At 53.4% G+C, this 19,801-nt stretch overlaps 1 protein-coding gene across 1 annotated transcript in view; it reads left to right on the top strand.

Annotated features, from left to right (window-relative positions):
- The window catches only part of GMDS (GDP-mannose 4,6-dehydratase), a gene marked incomplete at its 3' end in the record, with an annotated part of 554,110 nt that extends 536,954 nt beyond the window's left edge, over nt 1–17,156 (top strand). The window contains exons 10-11 of the mRNA XM_084228918.1: nt 16,787–16,855; nt 17,094–17,156. Coding sequence (XP_084085044.1) covers nt 16,787–16,855; nt 17,094–17,156 — 132 coding nt within the window. The remainder of the gene's footprint in view (nt 1–16,786; nt 16,856–17,093) is intronic.
- Between the last annotated feature and the right edge of the window lie 2,645 nt (nt 17,157–19,801).

Below are 19,801 nucleotides of genomic sequence, written 5' to 3'. Positions count from 1 at the left end.
TGAGGAGGGACTGGGTAAGAAGATGGAAGCAACTCCCGGGGCCTGCTGCCTGCCTCCTCAGCAGATCCCCAGGGTGGGCGGTGTCCACTCTCCAGGGCTGTGGGCAGAACCTTCCAAGCCCCCAGTGCCCCCGTGAGTGGCCATTTCAAGACAGGAACTAAGTGGCAGAAAGCAATGACAAGCCAGTGAGGAGGGTCTGCGTGGAAGGAGGCGGAGGCGGTGTGCGGCCGTGTTCCCGCGGTGCTGGGCTTAGGCGGGAGGCCGTGGCCTGCCCAGCCGCTGCGTCCCTCCAGCTTCCTGTCAGACCTTGCAGGACCCAGACCTCCCCCTCCTGAGGGGCCCCACATGGCTGGGCCCTGTTGTCTTTCACAACTAGATCTCAAAGGCAGGATTTGTAAAATCAAAACACCACGCAGTGCTTCTGTGCACAGGCTGCATACGCACACTCCACTCGCAACCCAAGTGTAGAGTCACCCCAAACCAGTTCTCCAGCCTAGAGGCCAAGGCCAGCTTGGCCTAGACCTTAGCAGAGGGCAGTGTTCTGACGGTGGGAGCAGAGGAATGCATCCTCTGTCCCACAAAACCAGAAACTTCAGGGTGACAAGATCACCAGGCAGAGCACAGATGCCCCTGGGGCAGGGAGGTGCACAGCCTGACGTAGCAGCTCTTCCCCAGAAGGAAGCCCACCATGCCCCCAGCCCCTGAGGAGTGTGGCTGCCCGGCACGGAGGGCACAGGGTACAGGGGAGAGGTGCAGGGTGCCAGAGCCCAGGCGCTTGCTCAGCCACTGCCAGGCGGGAAAGGTCCAGGGCAACCCCACAGGCATCAGTGAAATCAGGACCTTCTTTTAGGTTCGGAGGAACCTTCGAGCAGGTTTCGTACTGGAGTTTATTTTGAGGGGAAGACCTTTAGATGAAGCCTTCAGGAGGAGAAAATGGGTCCCTGAGGCCTCGGGCCTCGGTGGTTCTGGACCCTTCCGCCTCTACCTCTGTGCCTCCTTGGATGCAGCAGCCTCCCGCACTCGCAGGGCCGTGGTGCAAGCAGCGTTGAGTCACCTGATAGGGATCAGAGCGGGCGGCCCTCCAGGTTCTGCCCGGCCGGGTCAGGCAGGCTCTGGCAGGGCTGCGGCTGCCCGGCCTGCGTCTTCAAGCTGTTCCACTCCTGGGACAGGAAGAGGGTAAATCCTGTCTCCTGAGGGCCTCCTCCTCCCGGGTGGCACCTCCCACCGCACCTTCTGGTGCCACCCATGGCACAGCCTGACAGAGGGTCATGGCTTAGATTATGCTGGAGGAGCCCAGTTTATGAGTCCACTTCCCTCCTCCAGGGGCTGGGGAGTAGGAGACCCCAGTGAGCGCCAATGCCTCTGGCCTCTGGGCCTTGGGAGCCCCGATGTGGTGTATGTGCTGCTCTGGCCTCCAGCCCTCTCTTAAGATGTCCCAAAATGGCCTGTATAATCACCCGTCCCTGGTGGCAAACAAGTCTCCCAGGGACACCCCAGACACGGCCCCCCCCCCCAAGGCAGAGGATCTGATGAATACCAGAGGAAGACATGTATCCAGGGGGCATTCTTGACTAAGCTCTGGTTAATTATTTCCTGGATTCACTGCACCTGTGTCAGCTCCCCTCACCCCAGCTCAGGGTCCACTCTGAGGTGTGGGGGCTTCTGACTTACCAGTTCCCACCAGGCTGGGGCCTGACCCCTTGATGCCCCCTGGCCTGGGGAGCTTTCCCTGGTCACCTCAGCATCTCAGATCCCACTGCTCAACTTCATCGTCATCACCGTGGCCATGTAACTTCCCTGGCTTCTTCCCTGCTGGCTTCCCCGACAGCCCCCTGTGTGGGACATGACTGCCCTTGTGTCTCCTTGGCTGCTGCCTCCGCAGCCCTGGCACCGCACTGAGGGGACACAGAGGCAGATGTGGCATCACAGAGGGGTGGGAGGAGATCTGAGCAGAGGGGAATGGACATGAAGGGAGGAGAGTGAGGCGTGTGGAGGGGCATCGTGTGACCAGCACTCAGTCCCACAAGTCCTCATGCAGCTGCCTGCCACAGTGCAAATGTGTGGAAACTGACTCTTGTCTAGCAAATGGTGAATCTAGAACTTCAGCTGACATGTCCTGACCTAAAATCCCATGTGCTCTCATGGGAGGGGGGCGGGGTGGCGTTGAGTCAATGAAGAGGAGGAACAGAACATTCCAGGCTATAGGGAACTCAGTGTGACATCCGGAGCTGCTGATGTACCTCTGTGACTACAGGCTTCTGCAGGGGCTGGTGGGCATGGAGACGACACACAGAGGCCTGGAGTGCCCGTTCCAGGGGTTTTCTTTGGTCCTCAGGACCCTGATCCAGCCAAAACACTAGACACTGGCAGTCATTGCACTTACTGAGTTCCTGATCACCATCAAGGCTGTTTTAGGCTCTTACCTGTAGCTTTTATTGTTGGTCAATGATCAGGCTTCTAAATGATGAAACTAAGACCCAGCCAAGTTCACCCCAAGAGTCATTGCATGCTATGCTAGTGCTGACCCTGTGAGCCTGGGGGTCACCCCCAGCCTGAGGGGAGACTTCCTCTCCCCTCGCCGCCCCCCCCTTCCTTAGCCACTCCCACGTGCAGTCCCTGGAAGATCCCCCCACATCTCCGCGTCCGCCAGCCCCTGCGCGCGGGCTGTCTTCACCTTGCTCTTGGTCTTCTTCCTCCATCCTTCTTCAAGGCCCAGCTCAGGCAGCTTTTGCTCTTGGAAGGATTTCCCAAACCCACAGCCACCGGTGGGCTGCGGTCCCCTCCTCTGCCCCACTGAGAAGGAAGCTCTGTCCTAGCTCTGTCCCGGGAAATGGCACACCCTTCCTCCTGTTACTTACACCCTTGCCTTTCTGACACATTTAGCTCACCCAGCTCAGCCTCCTCCCCTTCAGGTCCCTCTTCAGCGTCAACCCTCTGCCTACTCCTGTGCTCCTCAGCCTCCCTCTCAGTCACCCCTACTGCCTCCTGCCCTCCTCACACAATGCCCATTCCTGTCCCCCAGGGAGCTTCCAGAGGAGCGGATAGTACGGCTTCCTGTGACAGCTCCTTGACAGCCCTTAGTATTTCTGCTGTTCCGGCAAGCAGCAATTTCTAGAATAATCTGCCCCAAAACCTGATTCTGCCAGACTTTTCCACTGTCTCCCGGCCTCGCCGTATCAGGGCGGCAAAGAGAGACGTTCTACGTGGCGAGTGGCCAATGGTCTGTGAGGTGACCAAGGCCGCCATCGTGACCATCTTCCATGGAGGAATCCATGGTCATTTTTTGAGAAAATCACACTCAGCACATGAACCAAGATGAGAGCCTCGATCCTTGGCCAAGGTTCCTTCTATAAAACCTTTTACTCCAGCTGGAGAAAATGAGTGAATTCATTTTGGCTCCAAAATCCAAGGCTGCATCACACGTTCCTACGGAGAACTATTCCGCCTGGAATAGCCTCGGCCTCCCAACCCACCTCGGCCTCTCCCACCTCTTGGGTTCCTCTTCTACAGCTGGGCTCCCCGAGATCTACACATGACAGCTGACTGACATTTTTCTTTTTTCTGGACCCCTGTAGAATTCTCTTTCTGTCGTGTCTTTGACAAGTTTTTAACAGTAAAACCAAGAATCTTTAACGCAGGTGGCCCCTGGGTGGGAGGCCTGTGTGGCTGTTCTCCTGGCTGGTGGTGTCCATTCCTGGAGAGACTGGCCCTGAGGGAGGGAGCTCAGTGGACTAGCACCTCATCTCTGGAGTCAGACCAAGCCGGCTTGGAATCCTGGCTGCACTGGGAGTGGGGGGCGGGTCACACCAGGCCCATGACTTTGCTCACTGGAGCCTCATGTTTGTTATATAGAATGTTAAAGGCTGACTTGTGCAAGGTCTGTGGTTAGCACGTAGCACAAAGAGACCCAGAAAAAGATATGGTGATTACCAGTTTTGTGGGATCACAGATTCCCAGACCCTCACCTGGGCACTGGGGTGGAGGTGTTCCTAACCTCTGCAGCCAGAAGCCCCATCTCATGCCACTGCAGAGGGTACCTCACTTCAGAGACCCCCCGGCAGAAGAAGCTTCCTGATCCAGCAAGCAAACCTCTAGCAGGTCAAGTCATTTGCTTATGGTTTTTATCCATGAGAAATGTCTTTCCCCACTTGACCATTATTGACACTTACACGGGAGCACTGTATGGCGGGCTTACAAGCCCAGCAGTGAGAAGCAGCAGCATGTTCTGTGCAGCCGTGAGCCAGCTGAGGTACTCAGTCCCACCAGTCACATGGAATAGCCCCAGGGTGTCGAGGGTGCCTTCAGTGGGACACGTGTCACCCTGGCTCCCTCAGGGCGAGCCCATTGCTATCAATCACGCCTCTGGCTCTGTGCTCGAGCCACCAGGCAGCACCAGCCCAGCCTCACTGGGCAGAAGGGTAGCGCCCCCACAGCACCCCATCATCTGACTGCTAAGTCACCCAGCTCCCTGGCTTCTCAGCATAACTCGGGGAAAGACTCAAGATCAGGGCCGAGGCTGAGCAGGGCCAGGCCAGGCTGAGATGACCTTGAGGGCAAGAGTTGCTGCGTCCCCTGGCACAGACTGTATGAAATGATGAGGGGGCTTCAGAGGGAGGTGCATACCAGGCCCCCAAACCCTCCCTGGTGCCAGGCCCATAGCACTGTGCAAGTTTCAGCAATCCTAGCACTGAGGTACCCCAAGGGCCTGAAGGGGGGACCAATAGTCCCCAATTTACAAATGAGGAGTTCCTGTGACAACCCTTGCAGGGCAGGGGCCCAGCCTCACCTCTCATCGCCTCTCCCTTCACATCATTCTGTTCCCCACCAGGATCCTGAAACGACCAGGCAGGGCTAGGCCTCATCGATTAAGAAATCAGACATGGAGGGAGTGTGGTGTGCATAGGGCTGCCTGAGATGGCTTGGAGGTCCTGTCCCTAGTTTGTGGTGTCAGGTGGTGTCCCCTCCAGCCGGGTGGGGAGGGGAAGGCTCCTCCCTCCACGAGCCCCTGGCCCCCCCACCTCCAGGAACCTTTGATCCTTTGTGCTCCCCACTTACGGGACAGCAGTAAAACAAAGTGAAAGTCACCTTGAACTGCATCCAAGTGTTCACTTCTGCCAAGCGTCCCACCCAGAACAGCCCTTTGTCAGTCCTGGCTCAGTCCTAACAACACCTCTAGTCCCCAAAACCCAGGGTCCTAGGCCCTTCAGAGCCGGCATCACTTTGCAAAGACGGGCCTGCTGTCTACACCCACAGGCCTTAGTGGAACTGACACAGCCAGAATTCTAGAACCCTCCACGCCTCTAGTCTACCTCTGTCCCTCTTTCCTGTGTTTATTGGCAGAGCACATGGTGAGCATCAAAGAAGGTGATGTTCCTGCTTGGAGGTTTCATCAAATTTCCAAGCAGAGAAACAGTACAGAGATGGGGATGTCCCTGGCACCCGTCCTGTGGCATAAGGAATTCATCACTGATTTCCCAAGGCATTTTGGTGTCTCCCTCCTGTCACCTGTCTTAGCCCCCTTGGTTATTAAGAATGTGGAAAGACTGCAGAGGAGGGGAAGTGTCCAGAGGTCATCCTGGGCAGCAGCAAGGAGCTCCCTGTGGGGAAAGTGCTGGCCAGTTCTCACCAGGAACATGCGGTGGTTTTTATATTTCTGGGATCCATCATTCCTCACCCCTGGATCGAGCTGTCACTTCCAAAGTATCTTCACATACCCTGAGGTGCTGTTTTAGGCAAAGCGTGAGCCAAATTCTCCTTATGTCTGTGGACTTTCCAGCCACTCTCTGCCGTAGGCAGCCATGTGGCTGACTCTTGGCCTGGCCAGTGAAGGCCACTCACAGAGCACCTGCCAAGGGTCGCCAAGCAGAGTGTCACACGTGGAGTCCCCACCAGAGCTTTCATCAAAGTCAACCTGATTATTTTCCACCGCGTTTTCCTGAAAGGATGTTATGATTTTCTAGATGTTTGGTGGCTGGCGATAAATCAGGCTTTTATGATGTCATGTGAAAGGCCACCTCTCGGACTTCCTCCTGCCACAGCAGAGATTAAAAGCGGGGCGTGTCAGGAGTTTGGCTTAACCCTTTCCTGAAGGGTCCTCAGGCACAGCCTGGACGCCACCAGCCAGGGCCTGGGAGGAGGCGCTGCCCCCCCCACCCCCCACCACTGCCTTCCTGTCGCAGGCCGAGGCAGGCTGCTCCGAGCTAAGCAGACTTCCTCAGCTAAGAGGCTTTGGCACCACATCAAGATCCAACACGAGACAGTGCGTTCTGTGGAGTGATGGAAGAGATCGTAGGTAATTTTACAAAAGTAATCTTTTGAAAGAGTCTCTGTTTCGTAAGCATGAAAATGAGAGGTTTCCTTGAAAAGGAGATACCATCTAATGCGGTAAAGTCATGATAAAAGGTTCCTCATACTTGCTGGTGGCATTGTAAATTCATTCAGTGTCTTTGAGAGCCGTAGAACACCTCATTCAAGTCCAAATCCCAGGAGTGCTGTGTGAGTCCTGCCGCCCTGGCCCCCACACCCAGCCCATCAGCTGGGTGCTGAGCCTGCCCCACCTCCAAATGGGTCCCACGTTCACCCACATCCTTCTCTGCACCGTCACCACTGCCACCCTCAGCACATCTGCTCCACTGGCTCAGCTGCTGGCCCTGAGTGCCCAGTGACACGTAAACACTCATGCCCCAGGCGCAGAGCACCCCCAGCTCGACCCTTGCGCCCAGGCCCGTAGAGCAAACATTGATTTGAAAATTAAGCAGATTCTTTCTCTGTATATCAATGGACCTTTACATGAGATGCACACACAAAATCTGGTTTAAAAAAAAAACAACAACTTTTTTTCAAAACTCAAACAGGTTTCAGTGCTGCGCCCCAGTCTCTGGAGAGTCAGTGGGGAAGAGGGAGGCTCCTCAGCCGGCAAGGGGAGGTCACGGTCACAGTTTCACTCCAGCCTGGACTCAGCTCACGTAGGAGGAAGTAAAGGGTGAGGCACCATCTCAGGAACCCTCAGGGGGTTGAACATGTCCTCGTTTGCCAGAGGAGGGACAGCCCTTGCTCTGCACACTGCAGCGGGTGCCAGCACAGCAGGCCAGGTCCCTGCCCTCTGGCCCAGGAGGTCCCCTGGGCCCTGTGTCCTGCAGGGCCGGCTGGGCACAGTCCTGGCTCTCAATGGCAGCAGCTGGCTCTGATCCCTTCCAGAGTGGCCGGATGTCTCTAGGTTGGGTGGCCCGAACACATCAAAAAGTGGCAGATTTTTTTAGGAAGAAAAGAGGTTGTATACTAGAGGTGGTGCCGCTCGGCAGAAATCACCCATCCTCCCTTTTCAAGCCTGGAGCCAGAAATCAGACCCAGAGCGACTTTCAAAAATCACACAGGCGTGCAAAAAGCAGACTTTTGTCCTGCCTCCTGTGGAGTTAGCCAGCTTCGTCACTGTGGCCAGCAGTGAAGGCCCTCTCAAGGACAGTCAGTGCCAAGCATAATGGCTGTGACAGGGAAAGGCTCAGGCCCCTTGATAGGGATGACCCACGTGGCCACCCATCTCACCTCTTCAGCTTTACCTTGGCTCTGACCCACCTCACTCACCCTGTCCAGTCTTGGGGGCCTTCTCTCTGCTCCCCAGACTCAGTGCTTTGTTCCCCAAAGCCTTCGTACCTATGATTTATCCAAGAGACCTTTCCACGCCCAGGTCTCCATGTCACTGACTTTTTCTTGTCGTTCAAGTTCTAATCCAGTGTCACCCCACTGGATGGCCTTCCCAGTCAGCTCTGCCACTCTTTATCATGCTTGCCTCCTGTGCAGTGCTCCCCAGTAAGTGTCTGTTGTGGTCTTCTGTGCCCTTGACTGTCCCTTCCTGATAGACCACAAGACTGTGACCAGACATGTCTTAAACATGGCTGCTTCCCCAGCACCTACAGCAGTAAGTGTTTGACAACAATCAAGAGCCTGTAAAATGCTTACAAAAATCATGGGAAGCATGATACAAAGTTGGATAGACTGTGATTAGAATCATTCAAAAAATGATGACCGAAAATTAGATGTCGGATTAGGGTGCAGGGTAAAGGTGACATGTAACTAAAAAAGAAAAGGTATAAGACAAGCCACTTTAAAAGATTCCATTTTTACCTATACTACTGCAAGAAATTAAAATAGCTTTTTTTTTTTTAAGATTTATTTTTTATTTATACAAAGCTGAGGTACAGGCCAGAGGTGCGGGAGGGTGAGAGGATTCACCAGAGACAGAGTGGGGAGCAGAACAGGCAGACTGACTGTAATACACTGCTGAGGGGAGCAGCGGGCGCAACAGGAGAGGTCTCCCGCACCATGTGGGAATCTCCCTGGCCGGCCAGGAATTGAACCTGCGCTGCAGAGACTGTGGACATCTTCACAGCGCTGCACTCAACCCACTGCACTACTGGGGAGGCCCAAGAATAGCTTTTCTTAAGTGATAAAAGCAATAAATAAATAAAAGCCTCACCAGAGCACCCATGTTCAAGGAACCAGAAGCACACTAGCCACCTCCCAGGCATAATCCTCGGTCTGTCAACCACCCTGCAGATAGATGTTTCCCTGTTTTGCAGATTTTAAACCTGAGGAGTGGAAACATGAGTAAATTTCTGTTCTGAGGTTGAGTTACAACATGAAGCCAGGTCCCTGGTGATAATTCCAGGTAGCAGGTGGTGTCTGAAAATCTTGAGGTCTGATTTAGGATGAAATGCACAGGTCTTTAGTCTGACTCACTTTGACAAACGCATATTCCCTTCAGTCAGCCACCACCCCAAAGCTCCCTCATGCACCAACCTGCGGGTCCTCTTCCCCTGTAACTAACGATCACCCCTTTACCACTCATGTTAACAGCATAGATTGTCGACCGTGCTTTCCACGCGCACTAAGATCCAGAAATCCTGGCTTCTGGTCCAAAACGCGACCACTAGATGGCTTTGTGACATTAATCACGTGATTTGGCTTAAACATTCTGCGTTCACATTCAGGTACAGATCTGTGTCACTCTCATAAAGACGCAAAGGAAAGAATGGCAGGCCAGATGGAGCCAAAAAACCCTATCAACCGAAACAGAAACCAAATGAACACACAAGTAAAATCGTCGAAAACGTCCATGCATCACAATCCTCCTCTTCTCCATGCCCCTGAAAACCCTTGCTACTTAACTTCACCATCTTTGTCTTAATTTTTCCTCAAATATCATAGTCCTGAGAAATGACCCAAAAGCATGAATTTAGATGTGGTCATTGCCTGAGTAGCCCTAGAGTTTCTTGAGAAGTGACTAAGGGAACACATGTTTGCGTGAACACGTGGATATATGTTGGAATGACCCAGTCTTGTCATTTTTATTTCAGCTGGGGAGAAGGATGGATGTCTAGAGGGAAAGACAGATGTATGGGAGGGAGGGAAAGAGGGTAGGAAGATGGGGCGGAAGGATGGATGGATTGTTGGAGAGGCCTCTTGACTTCTTTGGGTGACCTAAGATATACACGTTGAGAAAACCCCGAAATGAAAAACCATCCTGTCCGCCTTACAGAGAGGCTTTGGTGTTTTCCAGTCTTCTTTAATGCTGATGTTCAAAGACGAGCCAGGGTGGGGCGAGGCCTTTCCTGAAGGGTGGAGGAGATGTCCTGACAAGCTGGAAGGAAGCGCTTAAGGAGAATGGCCGTCGCCTGGTGCCATGAGGGGCAACCAGTGGCCTGAGTCAGCCTTGGGATAAAGGATGAGAAGGTGATGGCCCCCCGTGTGCCCGCTCACAGGCTGGAGATGAGCTGAGCCACAGGGTCGGCTTTCACCCCCCCCCCCAGATCTTCCCACTGGGCTCTCATCCCGCCCAACGAGGCCACCTGCAGCAGATACAAGATCTCTGGAGTTGCATTTTGCACGCACCGGTCTGGAGGCTTAATTAGCAGATGTAGGGACCGTGCTGTGAGGTGGAAAGTCCTAAGTGGACGAAGAGCTGCTGCCTGCCCAGCTGCCTCCCGCGCACCAGAGCAGCCACTTGCCAATTACGTCGCCACAATCTTTCATCGCTCCACTTAAAGGTGCTTTATCGCCGCCTCCCTCCAGCTCGGGTAGATCTTCACGCCCGAGATCCAGTTATTACAGTAACCAGTAATTCCCTGCAAAGATGGTGCTGGCTTTGAAGCCGGGAATGCTGAGGTCACTGACAATCTTATCTCCCTTTCATTAGCTGGCCCTGCATTACCGCCATGAGCCAGCCCCGTATCAGCTGGTTCCAGTGAAGATAGGTGAGGAAATCAGAATGGAGAGGGCTCCAGTTACAGTATTTAATCTAGTTTCCTCTATGTGGAGACTCCTGTAAGCAACCAGGGATCGGGAAATAAAGGGAACCCCAGAGAGGAATGCTCCCAAGTAGAGCAGGTACAGAAGACGGCACCTTCTAGATTGGGTGTGATACAAGAACACACCCCCGGACTGTGTTTATTTTATTTTAAGCATCTGTGAGTAGACAGCTTCCCAGGCAGCAAGGCACAGCCTCTAAGAAATACTCTCCTCTTCTTGGCCCACTCAGGCCCGTGTCTGGTTGAACAGGACGGACCCCAAAGGCCACGGGTGAGCAGACTGCCCGACCCTACCCTGCTCCCCCCGACGCAGGCGCAGGAGAGAAGCTGGGCCGGGGTGTGGCATCAATTGCGCAAACCCTGTGTGTCCGTACCACCAAGGGGAGAGTCTCAAGCCTCTGGATCTGAAAGGTCTTTCTCCAGAGTTGTTGTTTTTTTAAACTCTACTTAAAAGGAAATAATGTGTTTAAGTCCTGTGTGTCCCCTCCATTCGTGTGTGGCCTTTTGGCACTTTTTCCTTAATGGCATCTTTATGCTGTGACCATCTTTTTAAAAATACAGATAAGGGGCCTCCCCTGGTGGCGCAGCGGTTGAGTGCTGGGCTGCGAAGCTGCCTGCAGCCTCTGCAGCATGGGTTCAGTCCCCGGCCACCGGCGAGGGTCCCACATGGCGCGCAGACCTCTCCTGCCGCGCCCGCTGCTCCCCTCAGCAGTGTATTTCGTTAGTCTCTGTTCTGTTCCGCTCTGGCTCTGGTGAATCCTCTCACCCTCCCGCGCTTCTGACTGTACCCAGTGCTTGTATAAATAAATAAATAAATCTTAAAAATACAGATGAGAAAGGGTGTCTCTCCTCTGCAGGCTGTGCCATAAATGCCATCCACTGGGTTCTCCCTTTATACAGTGGCCTTTTTTTTTTTTAACTCCCTTAAATTTTATTTGACAAGTGGACACAGAAGGAAGACAAGGTTCCCACTCACTGTCTGAGAACGCTCTCCCACGCCAGGCAGACTTCCTCATCGGGGTCTGGCGTGTGTGCCGGTGGACGTATCTCTTGCCCTCTGTTTGGTGGCCCTTGGTAGCTGCTGATTCCAAAGGACAAATCCTACCAATTGTAACCAAGTGGTCCCCAGATCAGAAGAATGGAATCAGCTGGGGGAAGGGACGCTCAGAGATCTTAGCCATCCTGGCGGGCACCCCCAGGGGTCAGGACCGCACATGCTGAGGCACAGCTAGTGGGACTCACATGCGAGGCCCCCGGTGGAGGTGCCAGCAGGGCGATGAAGGGTTGGGCCGGGGTCCCAGCCAGGTAGTGTGGGTCACCCCGTGCTGGGAGGTTGAGGACAGACGGAATCAGGGCCTGCTCGCTCTGTTTTGCTCCATTTGTCACTTTATCTCCACTGTCAGTACACTCGTCAGAGCCGGTGCTGACTGACTCAATTTCCCTGAGGTTCAGCCCGACCATTGTTCAGGCCACGATGGCGTTCTGTCAGCCTCTGCTGATGGACAGTCCCACCGAGGCCAGCTTCCTGAGCAGACGAGACGGGCGCTGTTTTCTTCTTGTCTCTTATCACCCCTTGTCATGGAAAGAGAGGCCTGGCTTCAACTTCAATTTGTGCTGATACGCAGCCGCGCACAGGCGAGCCAGGGGAAGTGGTCATTGCCCTCATTAAGGCCTCTGCGCTTCTTACGGCCCTGGGACCTGCTTCCTCTCTGGGAAGGATTAATAAACCAAAGCATGAATATGCGAGCATGCAAGAGTTTCAACAGAGACTCGGTACTGCAAACTCTCCTGGGGGAACATTCAGACTTCTTTTTTACTTTTCTTCCCATTCTCCTGGACTCTCAAAGCTGCACCTCTTGAATCTTGCCTGGGATATTCTGTGCAACTTGAAAGCTTTTTCTATATCACCGCACAGTTTGTTGTTTTTTTGTTTGTTTGTTTTTTTGTTTGTTTGTTTGTTTGTTTTGTTTTTTGGATTTTTGTAAGCAGTCCTTTCTAAAATGAAAAATTCCCCCAAGAGCAGAGCCTCCCTGCTCACTCTGCATTAGCATAAAATTAGATCAAGAACCAAATTTGTGGGCATTCTATTATTCTCTAGGAACCTGGGCTATTCCTCTATTTTGCTATTTTAAGGAAAGTGGAAGGAAAGGCAGGAATAGGGAGCTCAAGCTCCAGATCTTAAATTCCTGAAGCTGCTTCATCGGGGTTTCCACCAGCCTTACTTTTCCTCCCTAACATCCCCTCTCTGCATCTCCTCCTTATTTATGGCTCTCTCGAGAGTCCATTTCTTTCCATATGCACATTAGAAATTTAACAACATCCCACCAAAAGCGCTCACAGTCTTAAATGCTTCTCCGCCTGCACAGGGATGCCCTTGGCAGGCCTTATGAGCAGCCCTATCGAGGAAGCCCTCCTTCCCACCCAGAAGTGCAAATCAATATTCCAATTTTTCCCAGGCCACATCCATGAAAGGGAGAGAAAGAGAAATGAGACCGTGACCTATGAGAGTTAGCCTCTGTGATACAATCTCTGTAATGGCACTCCGCGCAGTGATTTTAGGGGGTGTGGGTAGGTATCAAAGGGATTTCCTGTGTCCAATCACGATCAAAATCATAAGATGGGGGAGGGAAGAAAATGAACCGGTGTCATTTCAAGATGGGGGATTATCTTGATGGAGATGAAAATGCCCCCAGGAGACTAGAGGAGGGGGAGGTGTCTTAGGGTGGTCTAGACTTTTCCGGATTTCAGGTTAACCACCATCGGCTCAGGAACTGGCTTCATGATTTCTGCAGGGTTTGGCCTGGCTCTTTATCAGTCCATTAGAACAAGAACATAAACCAGGAAAGCCCGTAGCTTTGCTACAGCAAACCATGCCCTCCCACCAGGCCATGCTGCTATTTATGCCTGGACAGAACATTCAGAGGACATCTCAAGGTCAAATGAGCCAACGGTAGTCGGGGAGTCTGGGAGAAACCAAGGGGGCTCGAGGCATCTGGACGTGCACGGTTTTCCCTCTGCTCATGCTGTTTTGCTGCTGTAAAATGCTCAGCTAACCCTAATTGAAGCTGACAATAATAAATCACATGTTGAAACTGTATAGCTCACCTAAGGACCAGCGCTGGAGACGGTGAGGACACCAGAAGCCAGAGTTCAGGAAATGTCATATTCACATAGAAATGCTTTACATTCTTCTCAGGGCTTTATTGTCTCGGTTTTGGGGAAAAGTCCTAGACCACCCAGCACCCAGAATCCCTTTTGGAAACTGTACATAAAATCATCACTTTCATTCTGCTCTTGCCCTGTCACTACGCTGTGGCTTTAAGCCCATCCAGAAAGAAGGAACTGGACTGTCAAAAAAAAAAAAGAGAGAGAGAGGAGAAAAGAGCAAAACACATGAACTCATTCTCATGCTTCTCATCCTTAAAAACGGGCCTTACCCCAGTGGACAGGAAACTATATGGCGGCCTTATTTTCTCCTCCTGGCTCTCCCCACTGCCCCACACAGTCCTGTGAGAATAAGCAGCCACCCTGTCCTTGGAAATACACCCTGTCCTCGTTTCTCTGCAGCCGAACAGCCTTCCTTAAGCTTTTCTCTGTCCTGTCACTCCTAAGCAGCAGGCCTGCCCACGTCACCCCCCAAAGTACACTCCTGGTGCCCCCAAACCTTGCAAACGAAACCCTTGACTCTATGTGTTCTCTAAAGGACACCACCGAAGCCAGGAGTTGAGTGTGAAAGGTCCGGGCCGTCTTCCTCTTGCCTCACAGGCTGCTGGAGGCCAAGCACATCCGGGCACTCGTCTCTATGTCACTCGTCCCCACGTCGGCGCAGTAGTGGCCGGCCCGGCGGAGAGAGCACTGTTTTGTTTTAATGGAACCTCATCCTTTTCCTTCACTGGGTCTCTCGGTCTAATTAAATTTCAGGGAGACAGAGCCTTGGCAGAAGGTTAAAGTAAGCTGCTAGGCTGGAATGTAGGAGTCGGACTCAAAAGTAAATTGGGAAGTTGAACTGGGTGAGTCTCTGGTTTCAATGAAATACTTTCACAGCATAGGGTAGCAAATGCCTGTCTCTAAGCTTTTGAAAACCATTTTTCTTTCTCCTTAATTGTCGTCCCCTAGTTGTTTTTATATTAAGAGCTACTTGTAGAAAAATACAGGAAACATAATTACAATACAAAGCTCCCTTTCCCAAGCCTACTGAGATCATCTGAAGCCAAACTGGGTTTTAGGGTTTTGCTAACTCTCCTCAGAGCGGGGCCTCGTGCCCCGGGTTGATTTACAGCGAGTGGTACATGATGAAACAATCTCTGCTTCTGCAAGACACGTCACTGCTATAGAATTGGGGCGGCAGGGGGCAGGTGGTTGGCTCTGTTACCTTGTGGCACCACATTTCTTCGCTCCCTCTGGAGAAGAAGAATGAATATCTTTGTGCGACTCTTCTAGGAAAATACAGGTACTGTGGAAGCCTACACATATTTAGGGAAAGGAAAAGATAGATTCCTTATTCCACGTATGTTTCCAGCTCCGCGTGCGTTGTGTCGGATGGCTAATCATTAAATTCTGTTCCCCTGCTTTCCCTGAAGGGCCTGTCGATGAGCATTCTGGGCCAGCAGAAATAGCTTGCTTGACTGTGATTAACCCCCGGGAGAGGAAGCCTGTCCTTCACTGTATTGTGAAATGCAGAGCCTTTGGGAGTTTGATTTATTCACGCTGAAAAAAACCAATGAGGGGGTGAAGAAGGAGAGGTGTTGAATGTTCTCTGAGAGAACAATTGCATGTACCCAGGGAGACTCCAGAAGGAGCACCCAAGGCCGCCTCTGGTGTGGAAGGCTCAGCAAGCCCCTGCTAGACTTTCTGGCACAGAAATGTTGTGACTCTGTGCAGACCCCTCCTCCCCCCACACACATGCCTGCAAGTTTCAGGGGTGCCAAGGAACCTCACCGGGGAGGGCTCTCCGTGGCAGCTGGGTGACCTGTTGCTTTCACTTGATACAGCGGCTTTTAGGGGCGTCTAGTCCTGGGGGGTAGCTGAAGTGTCTAATGAGCATGGCTCTTGTTTAAAGAGCTATTTTCTGGGGCTTTCACACTCTTCTGCTCCTGCCTGTGTGCTGCAGGATGGATACATGTGTATGTAGAAAAGCTCGATGTTCCTCTCACCATGCCCTCTAAAAAGGATCTATTTCAAGGTATTTTTCCTTTTCTGTGCATCTCGTCTTCCTTCTCTTTCCTTCCTTCCTTCCTTCCTATCCTTCAGCAAATCATCTTGAAATTCTCATCTTCATTTTCTTCTAAATCAGTTTTCAGAGCGCCGTGAGAAGTAATGGCCGGGTGGCGGTCCAGATGGAGGATTCATGTAGTCTCTCATTTCTTTTAGCCAGTTTTCCTTCCTAGGAAGTCTCTTAGAGTGGATGAAAACTTCCAAAGCCCTGGTGTTTTTGTGGGTACTAGTGATGCAGCTCTACCTGGGTCCTGGGGCCTTTTGTATAGTGACACAGGGCCCTGCCAGCTGGGCGGGGCCGACCGCTAAGCAGACACTTGGGGACCCAGCCTCAGTACAGGAGCTGGGGTTCCTTTGAGCCACACAAGGGTTCGGGGCCACTGAGATGAGCCATGGGGGCGGGGGGAGGGGGGGTTGCTCTTCAAAGCAGTAGTTTCAAACCTCTGCTTGCAGCTCATTAGTGGGTCCTGTGATGAAGGAAGCTGTGGAGATCAGCATTTTCCAGAAGTGGGATGGAGTAGGGAGTACGTGGTGCCCCTGAACAGCAAGGGGGAGGTTTGCATCAGAACTGCAGTTTCGGTTCCTGTGCCTGCCGTGAGCTGGATGGGCAGGACAAGGCAACTGCCAGCCGGAGTCACCCCCGGTGGGTGCGAAGAGCTCAGATCTGGAGGCCGAGAGTAGGGGCGCGGGCCCTCCTAGCTGAGGATCAGATCCCCGGGGGTTCGCAGCCCTAGGGGGAGAGGAGCTGGCCTGGCGCGGGGAGGGGGTGTCTGGTGATTTACTCCTTTCTCTTCTTGCCCGAGAAGTGCAGTAATTCGAAACAGTTCTCACAGTAGCGTCCCTGACAACTTAATGTATTTAAAAAGCGAGAGAGAAAGAGAGGGAGAGAGAGAGAGAGAGAGAGGGGGAGAGAGAGAGAGAGAGAGAGAGAGAGAGAGAGAGAGAGAGAGAGAGAGAGAGAGAGAGAGAGAGAGAGAGAGAAGTCATTAAGCGGCCGCTGCCGTGGAGGGAGGCGTGGACGCGAGGCGGCAGCTGGACGAGCCGGGACGGGATCGCGGTCACGGTCCTGCCGGCCTGAGCGGCGCTCTCTGCAGCACCTTCGCGGGATTTACGCCTCGGAGACCTGTGCCCCAGGAGCCCGGCGGGATCCTAATCGAGGGTCCCTGGTCTCTGCGCCCTGGAGCTCTCCTGGAGGGCGGGGGTCCCTGTGGCTCAGGACCCTGCCGCCCCCCACCCACGCCCGCCTTCTCTGTCCCTCCACCCCGCAGGACTTCCTGCAAGGAGACTGCACCAAAGCGAAACAGAAGCTGAACTGGAAGCCCCGTGTCGCTTTTGATGTAAGTGTCTTTTGCGCGCGGGGAGCTTGCTGCAGGACTGATGGGGAACCAGGCCGGGAACTGGTGCCCGGCCCTGAGCAGCAACCCGCTGGGGCGGCCTGGCTGGGAGGGTGAAGAGGGGGCAGGGCGGGGGGGGGGGGGCGCCCTGAGGCCTCTCAGCCCCCCACAGGGGCTAGCGAGCTTCTGGGGGAGATAGCAGAAGCCCCTCCCTCACTGCCCACCCCGTGTCTGGCCCCAGGAGCTGGTGAGGGAGATGGTGGACGCAGACGTGGAGCTCATGAGGAACAACCCCAACGCCTGAGCGCCCCGGGAGCCCAGCCGCCCCTGCCGACCTGTGGCCCCGCCTGGAATCAGCTGGTTGGGGGCTGCGGGGAGATCCGGGAGGGACAGGGACGCGCAAATCCAGATTCCCGCGTGCTCCCCACTCGCCTTGGGCGGGCCCCTCGGGATCTGGGGCTCGCTGAGGTTTGTAGCAGCCGGGATGTGGCACTGCAGGGCTCACCCCGCTTTCCTTTTGTCGAGGCCTTCTCTGAAAGGGTTTGTGAAATCAGCAAGATGTTTGAATCACAGGTTCACTTTACTTGAAATTATGTCCTTGGACAGCTGAAATTATGGGGCTTTCAAATTCTTCTTTTCTTATTAAAAATAGCCTTTCTATGAACCAGCATTAAGCAGAGTCTGTTGTCCCTGTTTTCTCCTAGTTACAGAAGTAGTGACAAGTCCCCCCCTCCCCAAAAAAACCCCAAAACACTCAAATCCATGCGTGGGAGTGAAATAGCTTCCTTCTGGCCTCGCTCCCTTTTGCAAGCCCTCTGCCGCTGGACCCTGCTGGGCCCTGCCGGGCTCCTCCGGCTCTGCCTGGGCCATTTCATTCCCCTCTGGTGACAATAAGCCACTCTCTCCAGCCAATCTGCAAACCCAGTTCCTGCAGAAAGGAGCCATTCACCCTGGTGTGCGCCACTATAATTAGAACCCACAGAGCTCTCACCATTTCAAAAGAAGGCTTCAGAAACTCAGGGGGGATAGGAGAAGAGACCTGAGGTAAGTAAATATTGTTGGAACATTCCATGCCAAAGTCCCTGGGTTACCCAGAGGTCTCGCAGCCCATGCCTTGCTTGGGCTGTAGAATCTTTCACACAATGCTGACGTCCAGCTCTTGGTACGAGATCATTTTTAAAATCTAATTCTGATGTAGTCATTCAACCCGTTTACATTAAGTGCCTCCCAGATGCCAGGCACTGTGCCCTCGGACTACCTCAGCATGCATCAGAAGGTGTAATGAAGAGGTTTGAGGCTTAGCCTCAGCCTGACTGGGTGAAGGGGCGCTGGGGCATTGTGTCGCTGGGAGGGCTTCTGCCCCAGGTATGCGCTCCCAAGCCGGCACATGTGTGCACAGCTGAAGGCAGGTGGACCCACACACGTATGGACCCACAGGCAGCAAGTGGGGATCCTGTACAGGTGTCTACCTCGGTGTGAAAGGCAATCTCTCCCCTAGAACAAATTAGGCCAGGACTCTTCTCCCCCTCGCTCCCCCTCCAAGGAAAATAAAATAAAACTTTATAGCAAATGGAATTCCAGCCTTTGCACATGCTGCTGGGAGCGGGGGTGAACTATTTCTGAATGTCTTCGCAGGCAGGTTTATGATCTGGGGGAGGACCCAGACTCCGAGGGCTGGCGGCAGGAGAGAGGGCTCTTTGTGTGGCTGCCTGAGCTGCTGCGAAAGCCTGCTGGCCAGGGGCAGCCTGGGCTCCGATGGAGCAGAACTGGGGCGGCCTGAGCTGGCCCACCCGGTTCTCAGAAGCTGCCCCGATCGGGATGCTGCTAATTGGAAACAGATGGTCCCTGGAAGGCTGGGCCCCCACAGCTAAGCAGGCTGGTGGGTGCACGCTCACACACAGACTCCAGTGCATAGATCCAAACATGCTCACGCATGCAAATACACATCCAGGGACACACGGCGCACACACATTCGCTCGCAAACACTTGCGAGACACAAAGCCTCCAACACAACCATTCACAAATCTCACCGACAAGCTCACATTCCCCTTCCCTGTGACCCTGGCGCATAAGCACCCCCTCTCTTCCTTTGATCCGCCCCCAAATCGCCACCTCCTCTGAACCCGGGTGCAGAGACCACTCAAAGAAACTCGGGACCGTTTATTTCCGCATTTGGTGGCTTGTTAGCCCAAAATCATAAGCTCCTCTATGAGAACACTGAGGTTCTAGCAGGGGCTTCATGGGACTCCAGTGGAGCCATAATGGTGAATTACTCCTCAAGGGGACGAGGAAGGTATTTTGGTTGTACCCTCAATGGGAGCATGGGGGGGTAGGCAGAGGACTCCCCAGCCCTCCACGTATGTGTTCCAAAGAAGGAAAAAGGAGCAGATTTCCTTGAGTACCCTGTGCTTTCTTTTTGTGCTGTGAATACTTATTGGACATCCCTCAAGACAATTCTTATTAAAGGGTTTCATCTATCTTAAGTCTCGACTCATTTCAGTGAATTTACTTCCCTCCTACACACATGCTTTTTTTTTTCCCCCCTGCTCAGCCAGCTCTGGCTATTATTCGTTTTAGATGTGATAAAAGAGCTTCCACCTTCTCTTTCAGTAAAAACTAAGAACGTTAAACTCTCAACACACTGAAACGCAATAGCAAAGCCGTCAGATGCCCTGTTTGTACCTCAGATGAGCAACAAGATGTGTGGCCCCACTTCCTGTGGATCCTGCCTGCCAGACGCTTCCATTGGCTGTTGTCTGCTGCCCTTTGCCTTTATGGAGTTAGGGGAGGTAGGCCCAGCACAGTAACCCTGACACACCTCCACAGCAGCCTGGGGGCCAAGGCCAGAGCGCAGGCTGCCGGTCCTGCAAGGGAAGTGGCCGAGTGCGTTGGAATACAAATCGTGAAACTCAATTTAAGGCTATCCTTGTGCCCCAGTAAGCCAGGAGC

Source organism: Talpa europaea, assembly GCF_964194135.1.
Source record: "Talpa europaea genome assembly, chromosome: 2".
NCBI lineage: Eukaryota > Metazoa > Chordata > Mammalia > Eulipotyphla > Talpidae > Talpa > Talpa europaea.
This window is presented reverse-complemented; position numbering and strand designations above follow the sequence as displayed.